The sequence below is a fragment of the Magallana gigas genome, chromosome 8 (assembly GCF_963853765.1).
Source record: "Magallana gigas chromosome 8, xbMagGiga1.1, whole genome shotgun sequence".
Lineage (NCBI taxonomy): Eukaryota > Metazoa > Mollusca > Bivalvia > Ostreida > Ostreidae > Magallana > Magallana gigas.
Window position 1 is genome coordinate 23,763,656 of NC_088860.1, and position 25,638 is coordinate 23,789,293.

Consider the following 25,638-nt stretch of genomic DNA (forward strand, 5'->3'; position numbering starts at 1 on the left):
CTTTCAAGAAAAAAAAATCAGAAGTATTTGATCATAATGAGACTCGTCAACCACGTTGACATTAAAGTCGTAGGCGCGGTTTTCTCTCTCGCATAATGTATGAGTTCAATGCTAAACACACTAATACTATAACCGATCTGCGCAGTCTGACAGACCCCGGCACATTTCGACACAAACGCTGGCACCACGAAAATTAACAGGATTTCTTTCGAAAATAATAATGTGAATTGGGGATATATCTGAAACTCTACAAAAATGTCCAGTTGGAGGATTAGATTCCACGATAAGGTAACTTATACAACTATTCTGTCTTACTTTTTGCTTGGTCTAATTTATGTACGGTGTAATAAGTGGTTTCGCCCATTAATGATTTTACACATGGTGGTAACAATTAATTAACAACGTGTATATGCTTTAATTCTTATAAAAGTACTTTTGAAAAGGCGTCGTACGTTAATTTAATTCTTAAATTTAGAACCAATGTTCTTACCCACCTGTAGAGTTTTTCGTCCTGTAATTGTTTTAACGCAAGAACAAATTGAAAATGATGTAATATTGTTAGAAAAGAATCTTTTTTTTTTGCACTCTTAATGTAGGCAGTTGTTTCTGCGATAAAGTTAATCCGATAGAACAATTAAAATTTTAACACAATTGGATAAAACAAGTGCCTCGGACCATTACATAGAGCCACACATGATTCTTTGCCAATTCTTTGAGATGTATCTTGGTCTCCCAGAGACTAAACGATGGGTGTCCATCGCTGTGTACCGCAATCATATCAAATATCGACAACGAAGGACCCAAATGACTTTAATGTATAGGAAAAAAAACAACACTAGTAAATCATGGGGGAGACGTTGTGACATTGGTTCCCTTGACGATGGAACACAGTGATATAGTAATGTAAACATGGCGCCGCCCGCGGGGTAAAAGACACCCCCTTCCCCCTCTATAACTAATATCAGTTTCCGCGAAAACAAATATCATTGACTGATTTTTCATTCCCAAAATCAACATGTTTATGACAGGTTTCAGTTTTGGGACAGCCTGGCATACTTTCCTGGAATATCCCTTCATTCACTTATTTTAATTATCAAATATAAGAAGAAAGGTGTGGCCGTTTGAAAGGAACGTGACTATTGCACAGAAATGACATTACACATTAAAATGTCTTTCTAACGAAGACGCAAGTTCAAGGTTTAATTAATGAAATATTTTCTGTCCCCTACTGAAAGAGAATTGTTAACGATCGTGCACGTGTACAGAAATTAATTCCACAAAGTAGATTTCGGTGCGTTCGTTCTGTGTACTAGAATGACCAATATACACGTATAAGTCATACCAGGAAATTAATTAATTAATTAAAGCAAATGTCTTCTGTCTGTTAGTTCTATGATTAAAAATATGACAGTACATTTCCTTAAAAAGTCGGCGACGAACAAAAAGTTTTTTACTCAAGGATCCTTTAATATATCATTTGTCTGAAGTAATTTCTAGGCATGTTTATTTGGATTGAAATGTCTTAAAGTTACGTTTATTTTTTCAGTTGCAAATATTGTCATATGCACACTCATAAACCATTTCTTGACACCAGTTGATGAATATTTATTAAGCAGTATCGATCGCTGAATATTTTTGATTTGTGTAAACATTTCCCTTAAAACACAGGTAAAAATGAGTCAACATTAAAATATATCAATATTTGTGGTCCAGATTTCTCAACATTTGCAATTGCTGTATATTAAATTAAAAAAAAAAACCACACCGATATTCCCTCTATACACGAGCTTATTTTCCTATTGAGATTTAACATACATGAATGAACTTTTTTCATGTAAAATAGGATATATTTTTAAGTAAATATTACTTAAAGAATATATTTGTTTCGTAATATCTAAACTATTCTACGGATTCATTAAACTGTTAAGTCAAAGAACAGACCAAAACCCCCCCCCCCCCAAAAAAAAAAAACCCCCCAAAAAAACTACGATCAATCTCAACAACAAACCTTAATCATGTATACATTTGTTTAATACATACAGCCAAATCCATACTCGTGAATTTTATGCCCCTAAAGATTAAAAATTAGGGGTATGGTAACGTTTATCTGTCCAGTTGTCTGTCTGTCTGTCCTTCCGATAAGGCCCAGTGTCACTATATATGTCTGTGTTTGTTATAACATATACATGTATGATTGTACAAAAAGATCAGTTGTTCAGTGTTTTCTAAATAATTCTAAATGAAAAGAAAACATCAACAAACAATTAAATAAGAACACTTTTACTCCCACTCTAATCCTCACCCCCACCGCCCCCACCCCTCCAAAAAAAAGGGAAAGAAAAGAAAAGGGAATGTGTAATTACATGCATCACAGTAGAACCCCATCATTAATATGCTCAATTTGAATCAGAATTCTACTAATTAGTCGTATGATCAGTACATATACATGTGTGAATAGTACATGTATGTGTCCGGGAAATATTATTAACATCACACATTAGCCATGTTTCGGGGGACATAGACCACAACGTATTCTGAAATCACATGATATACTTTTTCTAATCACGTGGATAAGGCAGATTGGTTGTAAATTATGTGTTGTTTATTGGGGGTAATTATTGAAATGAAAAAAAAAATCCTAAAAAGATATACGAGATCATAAAGGATATAGACGATGTAGTGTATTGATAACAAATGACTTTCAAAGATAACAAATTATCCACGGATTCATCGTAATAACGTAAGACGTAGAAGCAATGTTATTATACATCACCGTCTTAAGACGGTAACGTCTATATAGGGTGTTAACCAAACATCTTTGCCTTACTTGCTCGGACAGCGATTTGCACCTTTAACAATTGCCATCAGGGCCTGATATATATGAATCATTTGTCCAAGTGATTCACATTTGTGAGGTAAATACTACACCAGAAAGCATGTTAATGTCGCGTTAATTCAGCCATTACCATTACCACCTTCTAGACCGGTGGCCAAGTCCATTCGTCGCGTAAACATGAAAATAATTCTTATTCGTTTTAAAAACAGGCATATTTAATGCAAAACATGAGTTTATATCTCGTTCGTTTCGAATATAAACATTCCAGGTCGTTAAGAATCTAAATTTTATGTTCAATTGTGCATTTCTGCCAATTTAAAAACATTTTTAATTCTTAAATATCGGAGGAGATATATCAAATGTAGTTGTTAGTAATGAACAATAAAAACTAAATAGGATGGATTTATTTATCATTTGTGTGTATGACATCTAGGTTTTAGTAACTAAATATGTTGCATTCATCATTTGGGGAAAATTATTACATTTCATGCACTTATAAAACTGTGAATTTATTAACGGTCAAAATTATTTATCTAAATGGGAGTCCAGCAAACATAGAATCAAAACCAGGTGATCAAGATGGTTGCTTTGATATGGTTTAGCTTGCTTGAGCAAAGGAATACCGGTGATGCATTTTGTATCAAAGGGGCCCATCATTAAATATTCTTAGAAAGCATATGATGATGAATAGAAATTCATTTGCATTTTCTAATTACGATGTGGAATTTTGTTGTTGACTTTTAATGCATTAATGAATGGGAGGACTGCATGGAAATATTTCGTGTCAAGATTGAAGTGTAAACTGTAATTCTTAATTTGTCAAAAACTAACTAGAACGAAAATATTTACTTAATGGTCGTTACTTCATCTATTCAAAGTTCATTAATTAATTTGTACATATAGAAATGTTTAACTCAATTTATCAAATGTCAGAAATTATTCGAATTTTTAGATTGTACACACAGTTTTCGCTGTTTTCAAATCGCTTTCGAAGAAAACTCTCGTATTGATTCAACGATTTGTTGAGGATCGAAGACTTGTTCAAAAGGACCAAAGACTTGTATAAGATTCAAGACTTGTTAAGGACCAAAGACTTGATTCAAGACTTGTTAAGAACCAAAGACTTGTTTAAGATCAAAGACTTACATGTATATAGGATCAAAGATTTAATTTAAAAAGGACCAAGGAATTGTTTAGGATAAAACACTTGTATAGAATTAAGACTTGTATAGGATCAAAGACTTGTATAGAATCAAAGATTTGTACAGGATCAGAAACTTTTTTTCCAATAAGAGTTAGTTTTAGATTTGAAGAGTTGTATAGAATCAAGGACTTCCAAAGAACACTTAGTTGTAGAATTAAAGACTTGCATAGGATCAACGACTTTCAGTGGGTAATAAGTTATAGAATCGAAGACTTATATAGGATGAAAAACCCTCTTCAAAAGAGAAGGAACTGACCGTTCATATACATTTACTCGTATACACAATACAGTCAATAGCGTAACGGACGTCCATCTTGGCCTTGGACAATTATGACGCCTCTATGGTCGTAAATCCGACATGCTTTATACACCTGTGGGACAGACATGATTATTTCTAATGTAACCATTTTATATCAGACAGTGTGGCTAATGAAAATTTAATTAGCGGTGCAGGTAATGATTGATCGGCCAGTGGTGTATCTTTAACAGTTCCTACGGCAGTTAAAACATTGCTCGAATAATATATCACCGTTTATGTACTGTACATGCACACTATGCAAAATTTGACAGCATTCATCTACCAGACTTCACTACAAAGAACTCACGCGCAGAGAAACTTGAGAGGGAAGAAGGGGGAAATTAAGAGAGAAAGACATTGTCCAGTTTGTGTCGGAGAGACTTGTGTCGTGTGTTCCCCTGTTTTCTATCACAGAGGCTTTTATAGACTTTTGCCGGGCCGTGGTTTTTTTTTGGTCATTATAGTTGGTGACTGTATTGTCGTTCCGCTTCATTGACTGTGGTTGCACTATACAAGGCGTTAGCCCTCGCTAACTATTTCCCTGTCACATATGTCTTGAGAAAATGAACATTTATATACAAATCATAAATATAACAGTTTTCCTTTCTGAAGAAAAGAGTGTATTAAATTAAACCAAGCCTATGGGGTTTTCCCCATTGCATTTGTGATGCCTTTGAAATGCGACTTCAGTGAAAAATTGATTGCTGGATAAGTGAGATGTGTGGATTTATGGGAATATTGTAATAATTTGGAAATGAATCGACGACAACATATTAGGAGGTTGAGGAATTACCGCTCACAGGTACTGTACTATGTAAACCTCGTCCAATCTGGCTGAATATGATTTTCTCTTTCTATTTTAAAAGGAGACTTCTTGATTGTTAATACTCAGCTGATTTGAAGGATTTTATCTTTTGTCGTCTATAATTTGGTTAAGCCAAGATTATTAATGTATGGCGATACGTACATGTTCAAGTTACATATAGTCTACCTGTAAACTCTTGACAATGAAAAAGGTTTTACAAAAACGACCCTTATAAAGTAAATAATAATCTCGAATTTGCACACATCCTTAAAATTGTAAAATTTTTGGAATGATTTAGAAATAATGTTTAAAATTTCCATACATATTTATTTCTTAATCAATTTCTTTTTTTTGGAAAAAATATTTAAAATATTTCTTGAAGAAAATAAGGACATAAAGATTAAATATGTTCTGTACAATGTTGAATTATCTTTTAATTGCGATCTATGACAGTTTGACATGCACGTCTTTGAGCGACCCTTCATTTCACTGCAGGAATGTCTGTGACAAGTGCTCTGTACACCAATTTTTTTTTTATTTCGTACGTTCGAATTCCATTTATGATTGATCAACGTTTTTGCAAAAGATACGAGTCATATGCCCTAAACTTGTTCTGTTTCGGTCATAGAATACCTACATCTATCTACAATTAAAACAAATACCCCGGAACAGTGCATGGAAACAGCGGAAACTGTGAAAAACGTGCTCATGGCTAGGGCATGAACTTTTACATACTACCATAATTATCTTTTTTCGACTCCGTGCTAAATGACCTGACATGACCTAGGTACTTGTTGAGTTCTAGAATTTTCTATTATCTATAACCAATTCTATTAATCTTATATAAAACCTAACTTAAACGGAATAAAGGAAGCAACGATTGTACTATTATAATTATTCGCAGACAAATATTTCATTCTCTGGACAGCGCAGATTAATTATTATTCCGTGAGAGTAAATTTATTTATGCTTATTAATTTAATTATACAACACACTAAACGAAAAGATGTATGCACCTTTATTCAAAACTGTATTTTGGACATGTACGTATATTAAGGCGTCTTTTAAATTCTGTATTAATCCGTAAAGTGCGCAGCTCAGAAGACAAATGAAGTTTGTATGCAAATCTAATAAAGTTGTAGTAAAAGTATTTTTGAATACAAGATTCATTTACTTGGGTTCATTTACGTACTGTGTCGATTAAAAATAAAGAAATAAAATAGCGTAGTGTATACTGTAGTACTTGGTAATATGTTGACTTCACATGTACTGTATTAGATACCGTTTCCATGTACATGACTTCAAAATCACGATGGATGCGAACGTGTTTTTTGTTTTCTTTTTCAAACAATTATATGTAAACAACAGTTTCATATTGACAACTTAAATAAAAGACAAATCAAATGTTTCGTATATTTGATCTTTTGTTCTTTACACAGAAAAATAACGATCTGAGTTTTTTTTTAAATAAATGAAATGAAATACATCTAGTCTTCTATATGTAATATTTTTTTTGATTACGTGAAAGTATTTTTTGTTCCATCTATCGCGTCAACTGTTGATAGTAATTCTATATTTGAAGACAACCGTCGCAAAAAGGTTAAGACTAGTCCTTATATGCAAAAAACCCCCAAAAACCCTACTTTATCAGCATTTTCTTTTGTGGTGAGAATTTAGTACAAACGCGATGATAGAGAAGGTAAACGAACGACAATCGAACAGAGAAGAGAAATTAATTAATCCAGCTGTTGCGACATAGTCAACTCTAGACAATATTAATTCCTCATGAATGCTAAATTAAGTTACCTGACATCCCTGTTCATTAATGAAGAGGAACATTAGATGACAGGTCGAGTTCACGGAGTTCTATGTGTAGAGAAAGATAAAAATAGATGGAGATATAAAATAGATACAGTGTTTTAAAAATTATAATTGATAAACTTAAAAATTCAGAGAGAGAGAGAGAGAGAGAGAGAGAGAGAGAGAGAGAGAGAGAGAGAGAGAGAGAGAGAGAGAACGCGGGAAACAGAGAAGCAGATAGGGTTACAAAATAAAAAACAGAAAGAGTAGGATATTTGAATTATGACATGGTATAAGACATGTACATGTCACTCAAATTTGACAGCCACTCATTGCTAATCCTGATACAGAAACAGTAAAATACAAATATATTTGTCAATTAAATGACAACGTAACTTTCTCCCACACACCCATTATTTTTTTCATATATCAAAGATTCTGCATTTTCTCGGAGTTTATTTTTATAGAGGTCAGAAAAAAATATCTGAAGGCTCAGTATTTAAATCGGTAGGTTTGAAATTAATCTAACGTTGTGATCTTTTAAACCAAATTCTTAAATAAAGAGAAATCATGTAACTTACATACTTGACAATTGTATAAAAGATGGATGTACACTGTAACCAATCAATCTCCGAATAAAGGTCACACCTACAGAAAATTAATATGACTCAGTCTCAATGGAACGTAATGCACTAATTAGATTCAGGATATGAAACGGAGCGATTCATTTTTACAATTATTTATATATCAAGAAAATGATAAATGAACATTGATCCTAGATATGTTTGTTTATACTTTGTTCTAATCTCTCTCTCTCTCTCCCCCCCTCTCTCTCTCTCTCTCTCAATTACAAACATTTATCAGAAAGTTAATCAAAAGAAAAAATGTTCCATTAAAATTGTTGAACATCATATACATACATGATACATGGTGTAAAAACTACTTTTTCTCCCAAATTTCTGCAAATACAATATTTTTAGGGGAAATAGCAGACAGTGCGAAACTGTATTTCGTATGTTAATCTCATAATAACCCCCATGTACTAGTAATACATTCTCTGGAAAAATTACCACTTTGCATTTTCCTCGCCCTTACGCTCAAAAAGGTTAAATCACAACTTTATTTTATTGTCATTGTAATGTATGGCATTTACAACTTTGAATTGTCATTTCATTTAAGCAGTTATTAGTTCTTAAATGTGGCTTTTATTCTTCCATTGAATGAACGATTTCAATATCTTATTGTATGGAATGCCATAGCTGCCTTAAGGTCAATTTCATATTATATGAATTGGTATATTTTTTATCTGCAATAGCAATATCATTATATGCAGTGCTAACATCATTATATGCAGTGCTAACATCATTATATGCAGTGCTAACATCATTATATACTATTATTTCACCATTATATTCAGGGGTAAAATCTTTATATGAAGTGGTAACATCATTACGTTATGTCGTAAGATCATTATGTGCAGTAGTTTATTCATTATATGCTATGAATAAATCTTTATATGATATGATAAACTCATTTCATACAGAGCTAAACTCATAATGAACTATTGTTCAATCGTTATGTTAAATGGTACACTCTTCATGTGCAGTTGCAAAATCCTTTTATGCAGTGCAACTTCTTGACATTAGGTGATAAGTTCATTATATGCAGTACTAACATCATGTTATGGTGTATTAAAACCATTATGTATGGTGGTAAAACCTTCATGTATTGTGGTGAAAGCTTTACATGCAATTGTAAATCCTTTATATGATGTGACAATTTTATAATATGCCGTTGTTGAGTCATTATATTATGAGGTCAGTTCTTTACATGATGTGATCATTTCATTATATGGAGTGGTAACTTCTTTATATGCAGTCGTAACTCTTTATGATGAGGTTGTAAACTGGTTCTCGCTGAAAAGTTTTAATGGGGAAGAGGTCCAGTTTTATTTTGCAAAAAGATGCCGCGTTCATTGTGACGATGCACATTTCCTGGTCAACTTGTCGTTTGTTTTGAAGAGAGAGAGAGAGAGAGAGAGAGAGAGAGAGAGAGAGAGAGAGAGAGAGAGAGAGAGAGATTCTCTGTTCATTGTGACGATGCACATTTCCTGGTCAACTTGTCGTTTGCGAGAGAGAGAGAGAGAGAGAGAGAGAGAGAGAGAGAGAGAGAGAGAGAGAGAGAGAGAGAGAGAGATTCTGTTCTTGATACATCGATGTGTGATAAATCGAATGAATTTTTAGTAGAGTACGCGTTTAATTTTAAAAGTGAAATAAATTTCAAAAAATGATTGTACTTTGTAGAAATATAATTCCCCCCTCTGCTTCTTGATCCGCGCATACAGTTATAGGAAGATCACTTTATGTATCTTGATATTAACATAGAACAATTTGATTTCTACTTGCTATCGTGTTTTAAGTATGTATGTAATTAATTGGAGCTTTTTGAATTAATAAATCTATTTCTGTCTCTTCAAAAACGTTTAAATTGAGGAGTTACTTTGCTCTTGATTGTTATTTAAAATAATTTTAATAGCATCCATATAAACCGTGGTGCTTGGAATAAACTTATCCGTATTTTGCTGATTCATACATTATTGCACGGCTTGCTTTTAACGATGTCGAACAATATGTATATATATTTTGAAAACGACATATTTTACCCAAAAAAAATACATTAACTTTATCGATTAATGCGTTACTTCCTCGTTCAGCAGCAAATGTTTTAGCTGCAGATCTGTAGCTCTCTGGTTGAAAAAATTCGGATAGACAATTTGTCTATCCGATTTTTTTCAACCACAGAGCTACAAATCTGTAGCTCTCTGGTTGAAAAAATTCGGATAGACAATTTGTCGATCCGATTTTTTTTCAACCAGAGAGCTACAGATCTGCAGCTACAAATGTTTATACATGTAATGTGAACAAAGTCGGTAACGTTGAAAAAATCAGCACACATGTAAAATATTACAATGACAAGCGTTTTGAAACTTATTTATCCATCATTCATTTTCAAAACCATCGGAATAGGGGTATTACCTTAATGATATGAAGATATCTGCAACAGCTTTATGGAAATTAGCACAGGAACTGCACAACACCTTCTTTGTATACGTAGGATTTAAAATACAAAAATACATGCCCGGTGAGCTTAAATTCTATACAGTGGATGAAACAACCATAAAAAGAGGTTAAGACCAACCAATTTCTTTATTATTTCTTAAAAATCAAATTAATTTTAAGAAAAATGAAAAATAATTTTTATTTATGTCTATGAATAAAAATTTGTCTATTCCTTTTGTGTTGGAGGCATTAATCAGCGAGGAGTAGCATCTACCTGGTACATTGAAACAAAGGTCTTTCGACTTTGATTTTAAAACGCTTGCTTCATTTTTTGTAATTTCTTTTACTCTTAAATTAAAAGCATACTCTACTAATAATACATTCGATTTTTCACACAAAATGGGTTCAATGATTGATATTATGATATCGATGTTAAAGGACAGATAAACTCTCTCTCTCTCTCTCTCTCTCTCTCTCTCTCTCTCTCTCTCTCTCTCTCTCTCTCTCTTTTCAAAACAAACGACAAGTTGACCAGGAAATGTGCATCGTCACAACGAACGCGGCATCTTTTTGCAAAATAAAACTGGACCTCTTCCCCATTAAAACTTTTCAGCGAGAACCAGTTTACAACCTCATCATAAAGAGTTACGACTGCATATAAAGAAGTTACCACTCCATATAATGAAATGATCACATCATGTAAAGAACTGACCTCATAATATAATGACTCAACAACGGCATATTATAAAATTGTCACATCATATAAAGGATTTACAATTGCATATAAAGCTTTCACCACAATACATAAAGGTTTTACCACCATACATAATGGTTTTAATACACCATAACATGATGTTAGTACTGCATATAATGAACTTATCACCTAATGTCAAGAAGTTGCACTGCATAAAAGGATTTTGCAACTGCACATGAAGAGTGTACCATATAACATAACGATTGAACAATAGTTCATTATGAGTTTAGCTCTGTATGAAATGAGTTAATCATATCATATAAAGATTTATTCATAGCATATAATGAATAAACTACTGCACATAATGATCTTACGACATAACGTAATGATGTTACCACTTCATATAAAGATTTTACCCCTGAATATAATGGTGAAATAATAGTATATAATGATGTTAGCACTGCATATAATGATGTTAGCACTGCATGTAATGATGTTACCACTGCATATAATGATATTACTATTGCATATATATAAGATACCAGTTCATTTAATATGAAATTGACCTTAAGGCAGCTATGGCGTTCCATATTATTGTACATCTTTAAGATTTATCTAGCGATATGTCAGAATGATGAATTTGGAAAGTAACAGCTGTTTTATCGACTCAAGAAGAAGTCAGACAAAATGATAACATCTGGTGTCTGTTTGCATACGTTTTTTTTTAAATAAAGTAACAAACAAAAAGATTTGCGGAGTATCTAATTGAAAGCAAAACTGAGAAATGGATGGTCATCATTTTGAAAGTAATTATGATAAGATTTTTGAAATATTTTAATTTGCACTTTTTTGAAATAACAATTGTACATTACATCTGATAACAATCAATGTAAAAAATAAAAAAATACATGTACGATTCTATAATCTCAATCTATATGAATAATTTAAAGAAAAAATAAAATATATCTACAGGAAAAAAAAAGATGTTTTTTAAACATTTGATATAAGAACATCATACGAACACTCTCTCTATGTTAATACTTTATATACCTTACTTCATCTAGGATGTGAAGTGATAGAAAAAAAAACGAAACAAATAAAAACATTCGATATTCAGATAAAAATACTCTTGGAAACTTGTGGCCCCTACACATACCTCACATCATGTGCTCGTAAATTTTCACGCTATTACACATTTATTTCACGAATCTGAAAAAGAAAAAAACAACTTTCGGCAGATCTCTGTATGATGGGGTCATGGAATTCAGTATGCCACAGTTCTGCACACGTATAGAGAAAAGATGAAGGAGATAATAATATCCCGATTATGTCAAACAATTTGATTGTTATCCAAAGACGCGGCTTCAGCAACATTCACAAACTCTCTTGGATACATGTGATCTTTATACATAGAAAACACCCAATGAGTTTTCATTTATAAACCCCAAATTACTGTTTTCCCTTTTACAGTGGCCCCACATGGTCTCGCTCCTCTCCGGAGGTACTATGTAATAGTTAATAGCTTTAAATATAAATAAAAGGAATAAGATAGACATAATTATGAGTAATTTGTTGACTATCTAACCTCCTTAACATTTTAATTTTGCTTTCACAGTGGCCCCACATGTCCTCCCTCTACTCCGGGGGTACATCAAGGGAGGACGAAGAACAGAAATATGTGGACCCAGTGATGGTCTTTGACAATGTGTACGAAAACCCAGCGGAGCCCTATGGCGCCTACAAGTTCTACATGGCGCCAAGGGAGGAATTCGTCATCCAATCCGAGCCACATCTGTACCCCGTCCGAGCCGTTTACAAGGAGGACGACGACCGGACTTCCGGTTACGCGACCAGTGGCGGATCCAGTACTCTGAGGGACGGATCGTCCAAGAGAATTCTTCTCTGTGTCTTGCTGATCTTCTTGTTGATTGGTGCAGTGATTGCGGCTGTCGTTATGGCTGTGCTGAGTGAGTCTAATCTCTCGTGTTGTAAATATTTTAATGAAAAATTAAATTATCGCCCCCACCCCGAAAAAAAACCTAATAAAATAAATAAAATAAAATGCCCCCCTCCCCCGATTAATCAAACACAAAACATAAAGAGATAAAGGTATGTATGAAATACATGTAAACATATATGAATGTATAGATATGTTTATACTCAGTAGATGGAACGAACATTATGGTTGTTATTTGATAAGTCAAACGGAATTAGTGGAATATATCCTCATTACTTTAAATGAAAAAATAAATAAATTAATAAACGTTTAGAAACCGTTCTTATCCGAAAATATCGGTGATAAGTAATTATTTTTTATTTTGCAGTTTCACATCAAAGGAGAATAAAACCCCTTCAACCAGAATTACAGCAGGAGGGTCTGTGTCTTAATGAATTTCATGTTCATAAAAATTACATGTTTTACCTGCAATATTTATAATATTATTACACTTTCACTATAAAATACAGATGTGTTGGAATCCAATATACGAATAGGCAATCGAACTTACATCCTGGAATACAGTGATCCGAATAGCCAAGAGTACAAATTACTCGAAACCGAATTTTGTGAAGGAGTAAGTTTTTTAGGAGACTTTTTTTTATTCATCATTATCATCATCAGCACCATCATCTCAATCTATTGAATTTCGAAAAGACTAGTTAGATTATAAGATTTAATTGTTCCATTGTAGATTGACGCAATGTTCTACCGAATTGATTCTCCAATGAAAACGGAATACAAAGGCTGTAAAGTTTTGAGCTTCAGGTACATATAACCAAAAACAATTATAGGCATATTAAAAAAATCTATCTTTAATATTTTTTTTTTTTAGATTACTTTTCTAACTTGTACATTTCCAAGTATATTCTTGATTTTATACTCCTTTTTGTAGGAATGGAAGTGTAATAGCTAGGAGCCTGATGACATTTGAACGGAAAGACATGAAGCCGACTCAAGCGGTGAAAGATGAGGTTTATAACTTTCTCAAAGAGACCATTCCAAAGAAAGGAATATGGAACCCACTGCTACTAAACGCAGAATCCCTTGACATTTACCCAGTGGAAATGATAAATATCAAGCCAGAAGTAGATCCAAATTATATAAAACCGACTGAAGATGATGTTTCAGAAAAATCTAGCATACACTTTGTCTCAGAGTACGTTAATACCAAGGAACATACTCCTTCATCATCTGTTCTGACGTTTCAAGAATCAAAACAAACTTTTCCTGTATCGGACAGTCGTGATAAAGGTCATTTATTTTCAACCTTGGGTGATAAGGGACAACTATATCCATCACAAAGTTTACATCAACTTATTGAATCATTATCACCTGTCCATTCATCTAAGGTTTTATCGCACTCAACAGACAAACTACTTCCAAGTTTGGATTATTCAACCGGATTAAACCCCTCCTCCACTTTTTTCCAAGGGGCGACACATTCAGACATATTCCCCCAAATTTCAAACATTCCCTTTGATTCTGTAAGAGCTAATATTGATATGCATTTGCAGAGCCTTTTGCATTTCTTACCAATGGATCAACAAGCAGTGACAACGACACCATCTGTCAATCGCGTCGCCGATATGAAAAATGACATTTCAGTTAAACCTGTTAGAACGTCGTCCAAATCTCTTCATTTAGATTCCACTTCTGGAATTGATAATGATTTTTTCAATTTTTTAAATTCTGTTCCATCCTCACATCAGATGCAACCCAAATCTTCTGTTGGAAGAGATCAGATGAACATCAATGACCTGGATATCTTACTTGCGACTGGAGATTTCAACAAAGTTTTGTTCCCGACATCGGCATCTCCTGTTTTGGATGAAACACAGGCGTCGGTTAAATCGCAAGGCGACTTACCTGTCTACGGAACAAGCTTAACTAAACATTTACTGTCAAATACAATGGACCACCTGTCGTCAAGTTCGCTTAACTTAGATGGATTTTTCCTGCAAAGCTCCAACCTGGTCTTCCCGTCAGAAAGATTTGGCCAAACAAAATCCACGAGCGTTTTATCCTCACTATCGTCGTCGACACCGCCAATCAGTTCGAGTATAAATGATATGGACATGTTTTTCAACAATTTTCTACCCTCGATTTCATCGATAAAAGATTCTTCGATTGTTTCTTCGGGAACGTTTGAACAAAACTCCAATGCACAATTGATAACGTCTTCCATGTCTCAAAGCGATAGTATGAATTTTGATGTTACACCATCTGATCTGTTCGATTTGTCAGATAACGACATTTTTAGCGGATTCAACCAAGTGACAACTCCACCAAGTACCTCGACGGGATTCTCAAATGATCTTTTTGGAAACCTTCAAGAATCCGTAGCAGATGATACGCAATCGTTTTTTGACTTCTTTTCGCACTCTTCAACAAAAGAAGAATCGTCCAACGATGGACTCCCAGAAAATGTTTTAATGAATTCCGCACAAAGTGGAACGGCGTCTTCGTCATCATCGACACAAGATCTAGGAATGAGCCCTGATCAGTCCATGTTTTCGTTTTTGAATAATGTACCTAAAGGTTCTAATAAAGTTGTTGAAGAATTTGACACTGCAACACACGATTCTATTGATTATGACAATTCTTTGCTTTTCCAAACAAGATCTGGTAACAAACAATCTTTAAGTACTACAGAACCATTTGAAGCATCACAACACTTCAGCAATTCCCTGCAACCATCCTTATCACGTTTTATTACAGAAAAAAGCGATGAACTTAGACAACAATCAATACAAAGCTTAGATTCTAGCAGTGTCTTAAAGTCTCTTGCTCATGAAAATTTACCTTCGCCGACAGTTGAGGGTATAAAACCCACAACCGAGGTAACCGAAAATCAGTCGTCTCTTAAAATCGACTTAAATACGGACAACGTCAAATTCGGTGGTTCCATACAATCATCAGATATTTTTGTGCCTGCCTCCGTTATAGAAATGTCAAGCCTGATGGATGGAATATTGCCCACAGAAAACAAAGTCGATGAAATTCTACTTTCTTCATCACAAAGGGAAATGATGTCAGCTCATTTATCTTTAAAAACATTAGAACTATCTTCGAGAAATTATTTTTCATCCGAAAATCTTTTCCCTAACAGTAACGGTTCGATTTTAGAATGGAATAAATCTAGTGTTATTAACACAGACTACATCAGCAGTTTTTCAGAAGCTTATACAGAAAGGTTTTTGCCTCTTACCGCACTACCTGGTGAACAAATTATTTCAAGTGCACAAAAAATAATTGATTCTACAATGAAGGATGCTTTCTCCATCTCCGACAAAAAGATTTTACCAACGATGTCTAGTGCAAACGAAATATATTTCACTACAAAAGGAGAGACAATGTCACTCGATTATTTTAATTCAGTAGATGAAAGTTCAGCTCATAACTTAATGATGCAATCATCATTTTTACAGCCAGCTTCATTATCCAAGAGCGAAAAATATGCTTTCAGTGTAAATAGTTTGCGTGATACTTCATCTGACGACGTAAATAGCGTTTGGGGAAGTTCTATTATTCCTCTTCTTGTTCAGCCAACAAAAACTTCGACTCTTCCATTATCTATGGAAGCTTCTTTGAATGAAATTTTAGAACCAATAACGCTAAACTCACAAATTAATACAACTGATCGCCAAACAGCTTCAAGAGAGCAGACTAATGCAAGGTCTTCCATCACAAATGAACCAGCGTTGTTTTCAAGTTTGCAGGAGGACTCAATTCAAGAAACCCGTTTGCAGTTTAATACTGACGAATTTATCAACCCCACATCCGCATCAGTATACATTCAATCATCTCTTAGCGAAAAAGAAGGAGATTCCGATATGCTACTTTCCGCATCAGGCACATTACAATTGACACAGTCTTTTGTCGACTCGGTAATAGTAACACAGAAAACACTAGAAAAACAAACTTCTTTAAGTTTCGAAAATGTGATGACAACGTCTCCATTTGACACAAACATAAACAAGGCTTCACTGAATACTTATACGGAAATTGAGACGATGGCATTTTCCAGTGGGTATATTTCATCCTCAGAAAAGGCGATGACGTCAATGCTAAACCCTTTGCTAAACCCAGAAAGTGTTGTTCCAAGCAGCCACATTATGTCATTTAATTCGATCGATAACTCTGTTCCTCACCTAGAGCATGAAAGTTTAGCAGAAACCAGTCTAATTCAGCCTTCAGAGAAGTCTCTGTCATCTAGTTTGAGATTCAGTTCGCCAGATGTATTGGATTTCAGCATAAATGACATGGTTTCAGAAGTAGCGTCTACGTCAATGTTTAGTTCAGACCCAGTAACACAGCATATTAGTGTCAAAAGTCAAATAAGTCCATCAGAAGAGAATCTTATCAAAAACGTAACATCCAAAGAGCATATTCCAACAGAAACATTAATGTTTTCTAAAGAAATGACACCTTCGGTTGAGGCTTTGGAATCTCTCGCGACATTTACGTCATTCAGCGACGACTCTTTTATGAAATCAATGGCAGTACTTGACTCTCAAAGTAACATTTTGCAGAATGATATCACAAGCTTACCAAAGCACGAAATCAAAAATTCAAATATCGATATAGCACTGCCATCTTTAAAATCTCAAACTACAGATATAGAAACGTCTATCCACAGTTATGTAATGACCAACACCAGATCATCAATATCGCCATCAGCAACAGATATAGAGTACGAAAGTGTCATGAGTGATGGAATCCTTTCCAAAAACATGTTTTATACAACAATCAAAAGTGATTCTTTACAGATAAACGATCTAACAAATACCTTTATGCCAACAGAAACACTTGCTTTTCAAGTAGAAACAACGTTTACTGATATTACAGATTCAAAAAGTATTTCAAAAGACGCACCGTTATCATCATTTACGAAAATAAAGAGCTCAGATGGTTTCTTACCGGTTCAGACCATAAGCAGTCCGACTCAGACCATAAGCATTGAATCTGTATTAGCCGATTTCAAATCATCGCCTTCTATAAACAAGGAAACTGCAGCTTTAAGCAATCACTTCGAAAACTTTGATAATTTACAAGCAAGTCTTGACATTACTTCAAGCCAGTCTTACAAACAAAATGGTCACACAACAGTCATCTCCGATTCTCTTCCGATGTTTGATCAAACGACAAGCATGTCTTTGAATAATCAAGATCAAGGACTTTCCTCCGCGTTAAGATTGTCCAAAATGACTGAAATTGTCGACTCTAAGACGATTTTGCTAGATACGAACTCTGAAATCATGCTCCAATCATCTTTAAGCTCTAAAATGAAATCTTTATCTCTCAATATTGAAAAGCAACTGGAGAGCATGACATCAACCATGCAGCCTATGCCGGAACGGTTCATAAAATCACATTCCACATCAACTGTGGAATCACAACAACTTGAAGTTGTTAATACATTTTACAATTCCGATATAACAGACACATCTTTCAAACTATTTCCTGATTCTTCTTTTACGGGAATAATACAAAGCAGTTCAATGGTGTGGTCCGAAAAAGTTGCCCTGGATTCCTCTGATATGTCTTCCACACTTTCTGACATGGAGATATTTAATTCTCTTAAACCAACAAAAACGGAATACATTTTAGCATCTTCTGCAACAGCGCCCTTGTCAAACACAGCTGATCAAGAAATTATGACAAATCCTCTATTGGACCAAAGTACACTTATTATGGATTTATATAGTGCTATTGAATACTCCAAAGATACTAAAGACATTTTTGACGTATTTTCATCAAGTCAATCGACAATGAAATTATCAACAGTTGGCATTATTGAAACTTCAGTGATGAAGCAAATAGACGAAATTACTTCTGAAATAAAGCAAACACCATTGCATGGTCAAATAATCACTACCAATGAATTCAATTCACAAACCTTGGGATTAAGTAAAATAGAGACGGTGCAGGACGACAGATTGTCGACTGATGCGCTGACTATGTTGAATGATGGAACTGTATTTTCCAAAATGATGTCATCTGAATTAATAACGATCGAACACAGTATCCAAACAGTATCGACTGAGCCATTAACCTCGGGAGTATATAACACACCCCATATAGGCATTCTATCTCGTGCCTACTCTGAGACAAATTTTGTTCCTGGTTTACTTACCAGTAGCATGATGTATAGTGAGAACTTGTCGTTAGCAAGTAATTCATTTGCACGAGGTAAAGACACTGATACAGAAATGCTTGTTTTCAACACGTTTAATGATTTGCCGATCGCCAGCAAATTTCAAAGCGAAACAATAATACATGGAAACGATTTGAGCTCAAACAAAAATAATTTAGATTTATCACAGTCTTCTATGTTGCACAAAGAACAATTAAGCAGTTTAAGAAATTTGCAGCCGTCAATGACCCAGTTAAACGATGTCAGTACGTTTGTGTCTAATTTTGACATTTTTGAAATCACGAGTGAAGGAACATCTTATGTTGAGAGTGCGAGAAGTTTGCCAGACAGCCCTCCTACTGAAGATTTGAAAACTGCCCGTGTTGAGTTTAGAACGATTTTTGAAAACGTTCAAGGATCTCAAATAATATCTTCTCAAAATGATGCACTTACTACTAGTATACTGGTACCAACAGAATCACTGAATGCAGTTTTTGAACCTTTGAGCTTACCTTATTCGGACAAACGAGTCACAGATACCTTGTCCAGTCATATGCAAACAGTTTCTTTTAAATTTAGTGATAGTTCCAACACTTTGCTTTATTCTCTTAACTCGGACAAGCTTAACATAAAGTCCTCGTTTAGCACCATTCAAACTATTTCTCAAGGGCCTATGGTTGAAGGCAACACTTTCAGTGTTGATACAGTTTTACAATCTTTATACAAAGATTCAAGCACAATTTTATCTAGTGCTATTGAATACTCCAAAGATACTAAAGACATTTTTGACGTATTTTCATCAAGTCAATCGACAATGAAATTATCAACAGTTGGCATTATCGAAACTTCAGTGATGAAACAAATAGACGAAATTACTTCTGAAATAAAGCAAACACCAATGCATGGTCAAATAATCACTACCGATGAATTCAATTCACAAACCTTGGGATTTAGTAAAATAGAGACGGTGCAGGACGACAGATTGTCGACTGATGCGCTGACTTTGTTGAATGATGGAACTGTATTTTCCAATATGATGCCATCTGAATTAATAACGATCGAACACAGTATCCAAACAGTATCGACTGAGCCATTAACCTCGGAAATATATAACACACCCCATATAGGCATTCTATCGCGTGCCTACTCTGAGACAAATTTTGTTCCTGGTTTACTTACCAGTAGCATGATGTATAGTGAGAACTTGCCGTTCGCAAGTAATTCATTTGCACGAGGTAAAGACACTGATACAGAAATGCTTGTTTTCAACACGTTTAATGATTTGCCGATCGTCAGCAAATTTCAAAGCGAAACAATAATGCAGGGAACCGATTTGAGCTCGAACAAAAATAATTTAGATTTATCACAGTCTTCTATGTTGCACAAAGAACAATTAAGCAGTTTAAGAAATTTGCAGCCGTCAATGACCCAGTTAAACGATGTCAGTACGTTTGTGTCTAATTTTGACATTTTTGAAATCATGAGTGAAGGAACATCTTATGTTGAGAGTACGAGAAGTTTGCCAGACAGCCCTCCTACTGAAGATTTGAAAACTGCCCGTGTTGAGTTAAGAACGATTATTGAAAACGTTCAAAGATCTCAAATAATATCTTCTCAAAATGATGCACTTACTACTAGTATACTGGTACCAACAGAATCACTGAATGCAGTTTTTGAACCCTTGAGCTTACCTTATTCGGACAAACGAGTCACAGATACCTTGTCCAGTCATATGCAAACAGTTTCTTTTAAATTTAGTGATAGTTCCAACACTTTGCTTTATTCTCTTAACTCGGACAAGCTTAACATAAAGTCCTCGTTTAACACCATTCAAACTATTTCTCAAGGGCCTATGGATGAGGGCAACACTTTTAGCGTTGATACAGTTTTACAAGCCTTATACAAAGGTTCAAGCACAATTGAGGACTTCGGAATGGAGATTAATAGTGAATCAAGAAAACCTATCAATCTTTCCACAGACGATCCTGCAATGCCTGGCTTATCATCAGCAGTGCTTCCCAATATAGATACACAAAGCATTGATACAGTTTTACAATCCTTATACAAAGGTACAAGTACAATAGAAAACTTTGGAATGGAGATTAATAGTGAATCACCAAAACCTTTCTATTTAACTTCAAACATACCAACAACTATTGGCTTCTCATCATCATTTCCAAATACGGATACGCAAAGGTTGTTGAAGCAAACAGAACTACAACCAGAATTCTTTCTAACAAGTGCAAGTGTTGATGTTCTAAGTGGAATATCAGAGCCTACAAATAGTGTATTATATATGTCAAGTTCATTAGTGGATGGATCACCAGCATTCAGTTCGGAAGTAGAGATGTTCAGTGGTGAAACCCTTCAACCTTTGTCCATTTCCCCCTCTTCTCCTATTCCTGATCAGCATATACCTTCAGTCTCTAACATTAACCAATTCACCTCTCCCACATCAATTGATATTTCACTAACGAAAACTTTTGATACTGATAAACTAACAAGTGATTCGATCGTTTCTTCCCCGTTTACTGGTATAATTGCCAATTCCTCTGTACCTACAAATCCACTTACTTCCATCTCCCCCTTTGAAGACGTGTTATCACCGATGCAGACATTGGTTTTGGAATCATCATTAGCAATTTCCCAAGATACATTTTCAAATATTTTAAGGGATTATTCATCATCCGAAATAGTGAAAAACAATGTAATTTTAAATTCTGAAATCATAGAAACCGTTATTAATACAGTGAACCTTAACGACAATCTTTTAACAAAATCAAGCAATTTCATTCCTAGTACAGATTTCTTAACAAATAAAACCTATTCTGTTAATAATATGGATGAACACATTTTGGACTCTTCAATTGTAGACTATCAATTTTCTGCTATATCCAGTAGCACATTGATAGATTCAAATACGTTAGATATTTTATCTTACTCTTCGATGAATGAAACTACGATTGTAAACAAAACACCTTTTTCCTTATTCAGTTCCGAATCGCAGATAATTGCCCCTATTTCACATACTCCTGAGTTATTTCAGCATAAACCGAACTCCATTACATTGACTCAAGATCCTTTCACCAATATTATATCAAGTACAATGACTATAGTTTCAACTCATCATAGCCAAGCATACCAGTCAGGGTTAAGTTCATTTCAGTTCTTCTCAGATTTAGATAACACAACTGCAACCGATATGATCAAAAACGTTTTGAATAATGACACAATGGCAGGACTTGATCCGTCGTATGTAACACCCATGATCGTAGAAACTTCATCGATATTCCCAGACATGAATCAGAGATGGTTGTTCAAAGGTTCCCTTTCCGAAACTATGTCTTTAAGTACTCTTGTTGACAATGTTACCGATTCCCTAGGAGACGGTCAATTAGTCGAGACGATTTCGCAAACGTTAGATTTAAGCACGATTTCAAGAATGTCTACAAGTACTATATCTCAAGCTCAGTCAGACTCTTTTTTTGCCTCTTCGCCATTAGTTGATATTAACACCCCGGATCCACTTGTCCAAACAACTCTTTATGATGTGAATAATGATCCCCTTTTTATAATAGACGAAGGAGCTGAGGAATCTCTAAACCTCAGTCCCCAAGTTATAATCCAAAACACAACAGATACACTAATAAATGCAACACCGTATTTTGTTGGTTCTGATGTTATTTTTTCGTCCTTTGAACCTCTTACTAATTTGAATATGCATGAGTATGTTTCCAAAAGCAGCACACAAGAATCCTTACAGATGACTGAGTTAACCGATGATAAAATGTTCTTTGACTCAGATACAAATATATATGATATAGCAAGTGAAACATCTTCTGAAAAAATAGAAACAAAATCAGATAACGATTCTTATGTGCTGTTTGAAAGATTATCCTATGGTAAAGGAAATGATTCCTCCGTATTTACCAATTTGCCTACCAGTGGTGTTCCATCTTCTTTTACCATTTTACCAACGACGAGCTTATCAATTTCGATGCTATTTAATTCCGTTTTCAAACAAAATGGTACTAATGAAATGATTGTAACATCGATTCCCGACAAATCCTTTTTCCATCAACCCACTATGTCTTCCCTTCCAATAATTGATGTTAACAATATAAATGATATTAATATCCCTGACAATGAGATGGTAAGAGGGACATTAAACTATGATTCATATAAAAGTATACAAGATAATAGCTTGCTGCAACGAGGCAGCCTGGATGTAATGGTGTCACATTTTTCACCAACGGCACTGGACGCCAGCCTTTTTTATACAGGAGTGCATGGAAAAGTAAGTCGTTCTGAAAATTTATTTACAAATGAAAATGGAAAAGTGTCCATATCATTTTCTTCATCCATTAGTTATATATCATCGTCGTACACACAGTTAACTGACATTTTATCATTCAATGAAATTACAATTAAGAAAAATAGCACATGGTCCAAAACAATTTTTCCAACTTCAAATAAGGGAATTTTATATTCAAGTGTAAACACTGTTGATGAGTTATTAGACCCTTATATGGAAATAAGTCTCAATCTTGATTCTTTGACCCATTTATCGATAAATACGAGAACGCACTGGCCATCGGGTATCGCCAACAGTATATATAACGGTAACAATAGAAATCTAGAATCATCAGCAGAAGCATATTCTTCAAATGATGAAAATATCACCGTAAGTTCTAACCACGCAATCCTTTATTCAGATGACTTAAATTCATTAAGTAAGGTTGTCTCAAAGCAGTCTATGACAAGTTTTCATTATTTGCAAAATGGCAATACGCCTACTTTGGAGACCCCAACAGCAGCATTTAGATTAGACACTTCAATGCCATATTCCTCACTTAAAATGTCAAATCAAAATCTCCAGAAAAAGTCACTATCTGAATTACCTGTATATTCGGATATTTCAAACATGGTACACTCTTTGACTTCAAATTTAACAACAAATCTTGAATTGTCTTCGACATTATATAATAATTCAAAGATTTTCACTGAGGAAAAATTACCGATCATGAAAATCAATAAAACTGATACATTCCTGGGGGATCGTGGTGTTCTGACCATAACAGACGCACCGTCAAGTGAGTCCTCAGTTGACACATTCTTGTTTACGGCGGCAAATGACTACGATTACTACGCCACTGACCTTGACTTTGTAACCGATTATGCTGACGTCACAGCAACAAGTTCAAAAGAATCGTCAATCAGTATGTCATCTTCAAAATCGCCCGTTAAATCAATACTTGACGACCCTATCTCTTTATTGAATCCCTCACAACCTGTAACGGTGGCACTACCAATTTTTCCTGTTTCAAATAGTTTGGAAAAACAAAATGTCTTAGCTAAGGCTATAAGCGGTTTGCCTATCGTTTTATCTGTACAAAACGAAACTGACATTGCGAAACATAAAAGTACAATTATCAGCAGTCAATATTATACTGACAAACATACACCTAAAGCTACAGAATTGGTTAAAGAGACAGTTGAACCGTCCTCTCAGATATATCCCAAAATTGACATCTTGCCAACTCCAGTCATAACAGAAACACAGAAACCTATGACGTCCTCAGATTCAGATATTGATATGGGTATGGATATGGATTATTACGATCCATTTGCTGCGTTTTTTGGGGGTGGGGATGGGGGACCTGCCATACCCCAGTGGGTCATCGATATGTTAGGCACTGTGCACGACTCTCCATCGTCTTCAGCTAAGCACTATTTTAGGCATTAACCCATCGGTATGATCGAGTGGAAATCATTATCTTAAATTTCTTTACTGGCAGACATCGGTTAAACGAACACATTAATAAGGGATATTGGTCATTGAATATATTTTTTAATCTGTAAATCACAAATCTCCGTGACTGTCGTTTTATAATTCATATACAAGTTAAAACGATTTACATTCGTAGTAATAATACATATAAATATATATGTGATCATTCTACATCGTTATAATAATTATCATTATTAAAACCATTTTAAAAATGAAATCGATATATAGGTACAACGATAGATACAAGGCTATTTAAATCTTTTCAGAGTACAACGACATACTTAATAAAAACAAATCTTATTTCTTAAACTTTAATTATAAAAACATTTCACAATTATGTTAACATCAATTTCATGATGATAACTGCATGTTTCGAGTTAACAAATTATATTCTTTACATAGAGAATATTAGTTTTGATATGTAGTAGACTAGGCATTAGTGAATATACACACATTTCGATAGTAACAAAAACTTTTTATTCCAAAGGTAAAAAAAAAACCCCAAAAGATCTATACATTTTTGTAAATCCACAGTTAGTTAGAGTATTTCAGGCATGGATAGGGTTGACATTGTGATCGTTGTTGTACTGTTTTAGGAGTCTGGGTGGTCAAGATTCGATTTTACCAATTATATTTTTTACATAAATAATAATAGTTTTTAATATCTAGTAGACTGAGCATCAGTGAATGTACACAAATAGCGATAGTTAGATATATTTCAAAATGCATTTTCCAAAAGGTAACGGAACACAAAAAAGAGTAAAGATACATTTTTCGGTTCCGTAAAAAATGAGGGTATCCAATGCATTGATAGGGTTGGAAATGTGATTGTCCTTGTGTGCTTAAAGAGGCTGGGTGGTCAAGAAATTAACCTTCTGGTCCCAGGGTCTATAAACTTAGACGAGCTACTTTTGATCCAAGTCTCGGCTTTACAAAAGAAACATATAGTGGAAAAGTGAGAGTGAGATCAATAGTGAGTTCGTCTAAGTTTTATCACTCCGGGACCAAATCTTGTT

The 25,638-nt window shown here is 34.4% G+C and overlaps 1 protein-coding gene across 1 annotated transcript; it reads left to right on the forward strand.

Moving 5' to 3' along the window:
* The first annotated feature begins 145 nt into the window (after positions 1-145).
* Positions 146-24,577, forward strand: LOC105325074 (serine-rich adhesin for platelets). Its single transcript, XM_066069070.1, has 7 exons — positions 146-288; positions 12,312-12,663; positions 13,021-13,071; positions 13,163-13,269; positions 13,387-13,460; positions 13,588-15,223; positions 24,344-24,577. Exons 1-7 carry the CDS (start codon positions 256-258, stop codon positions 24,575-24,577), a joined length of 2,487 nt encoding a protein of 828 aa, XP_065925142.1. The 5' UTR covers positions 146-255.
* The last annotated feature ends 1,061 nt before the right edge of the window (positions 24,578-25,638 follow it).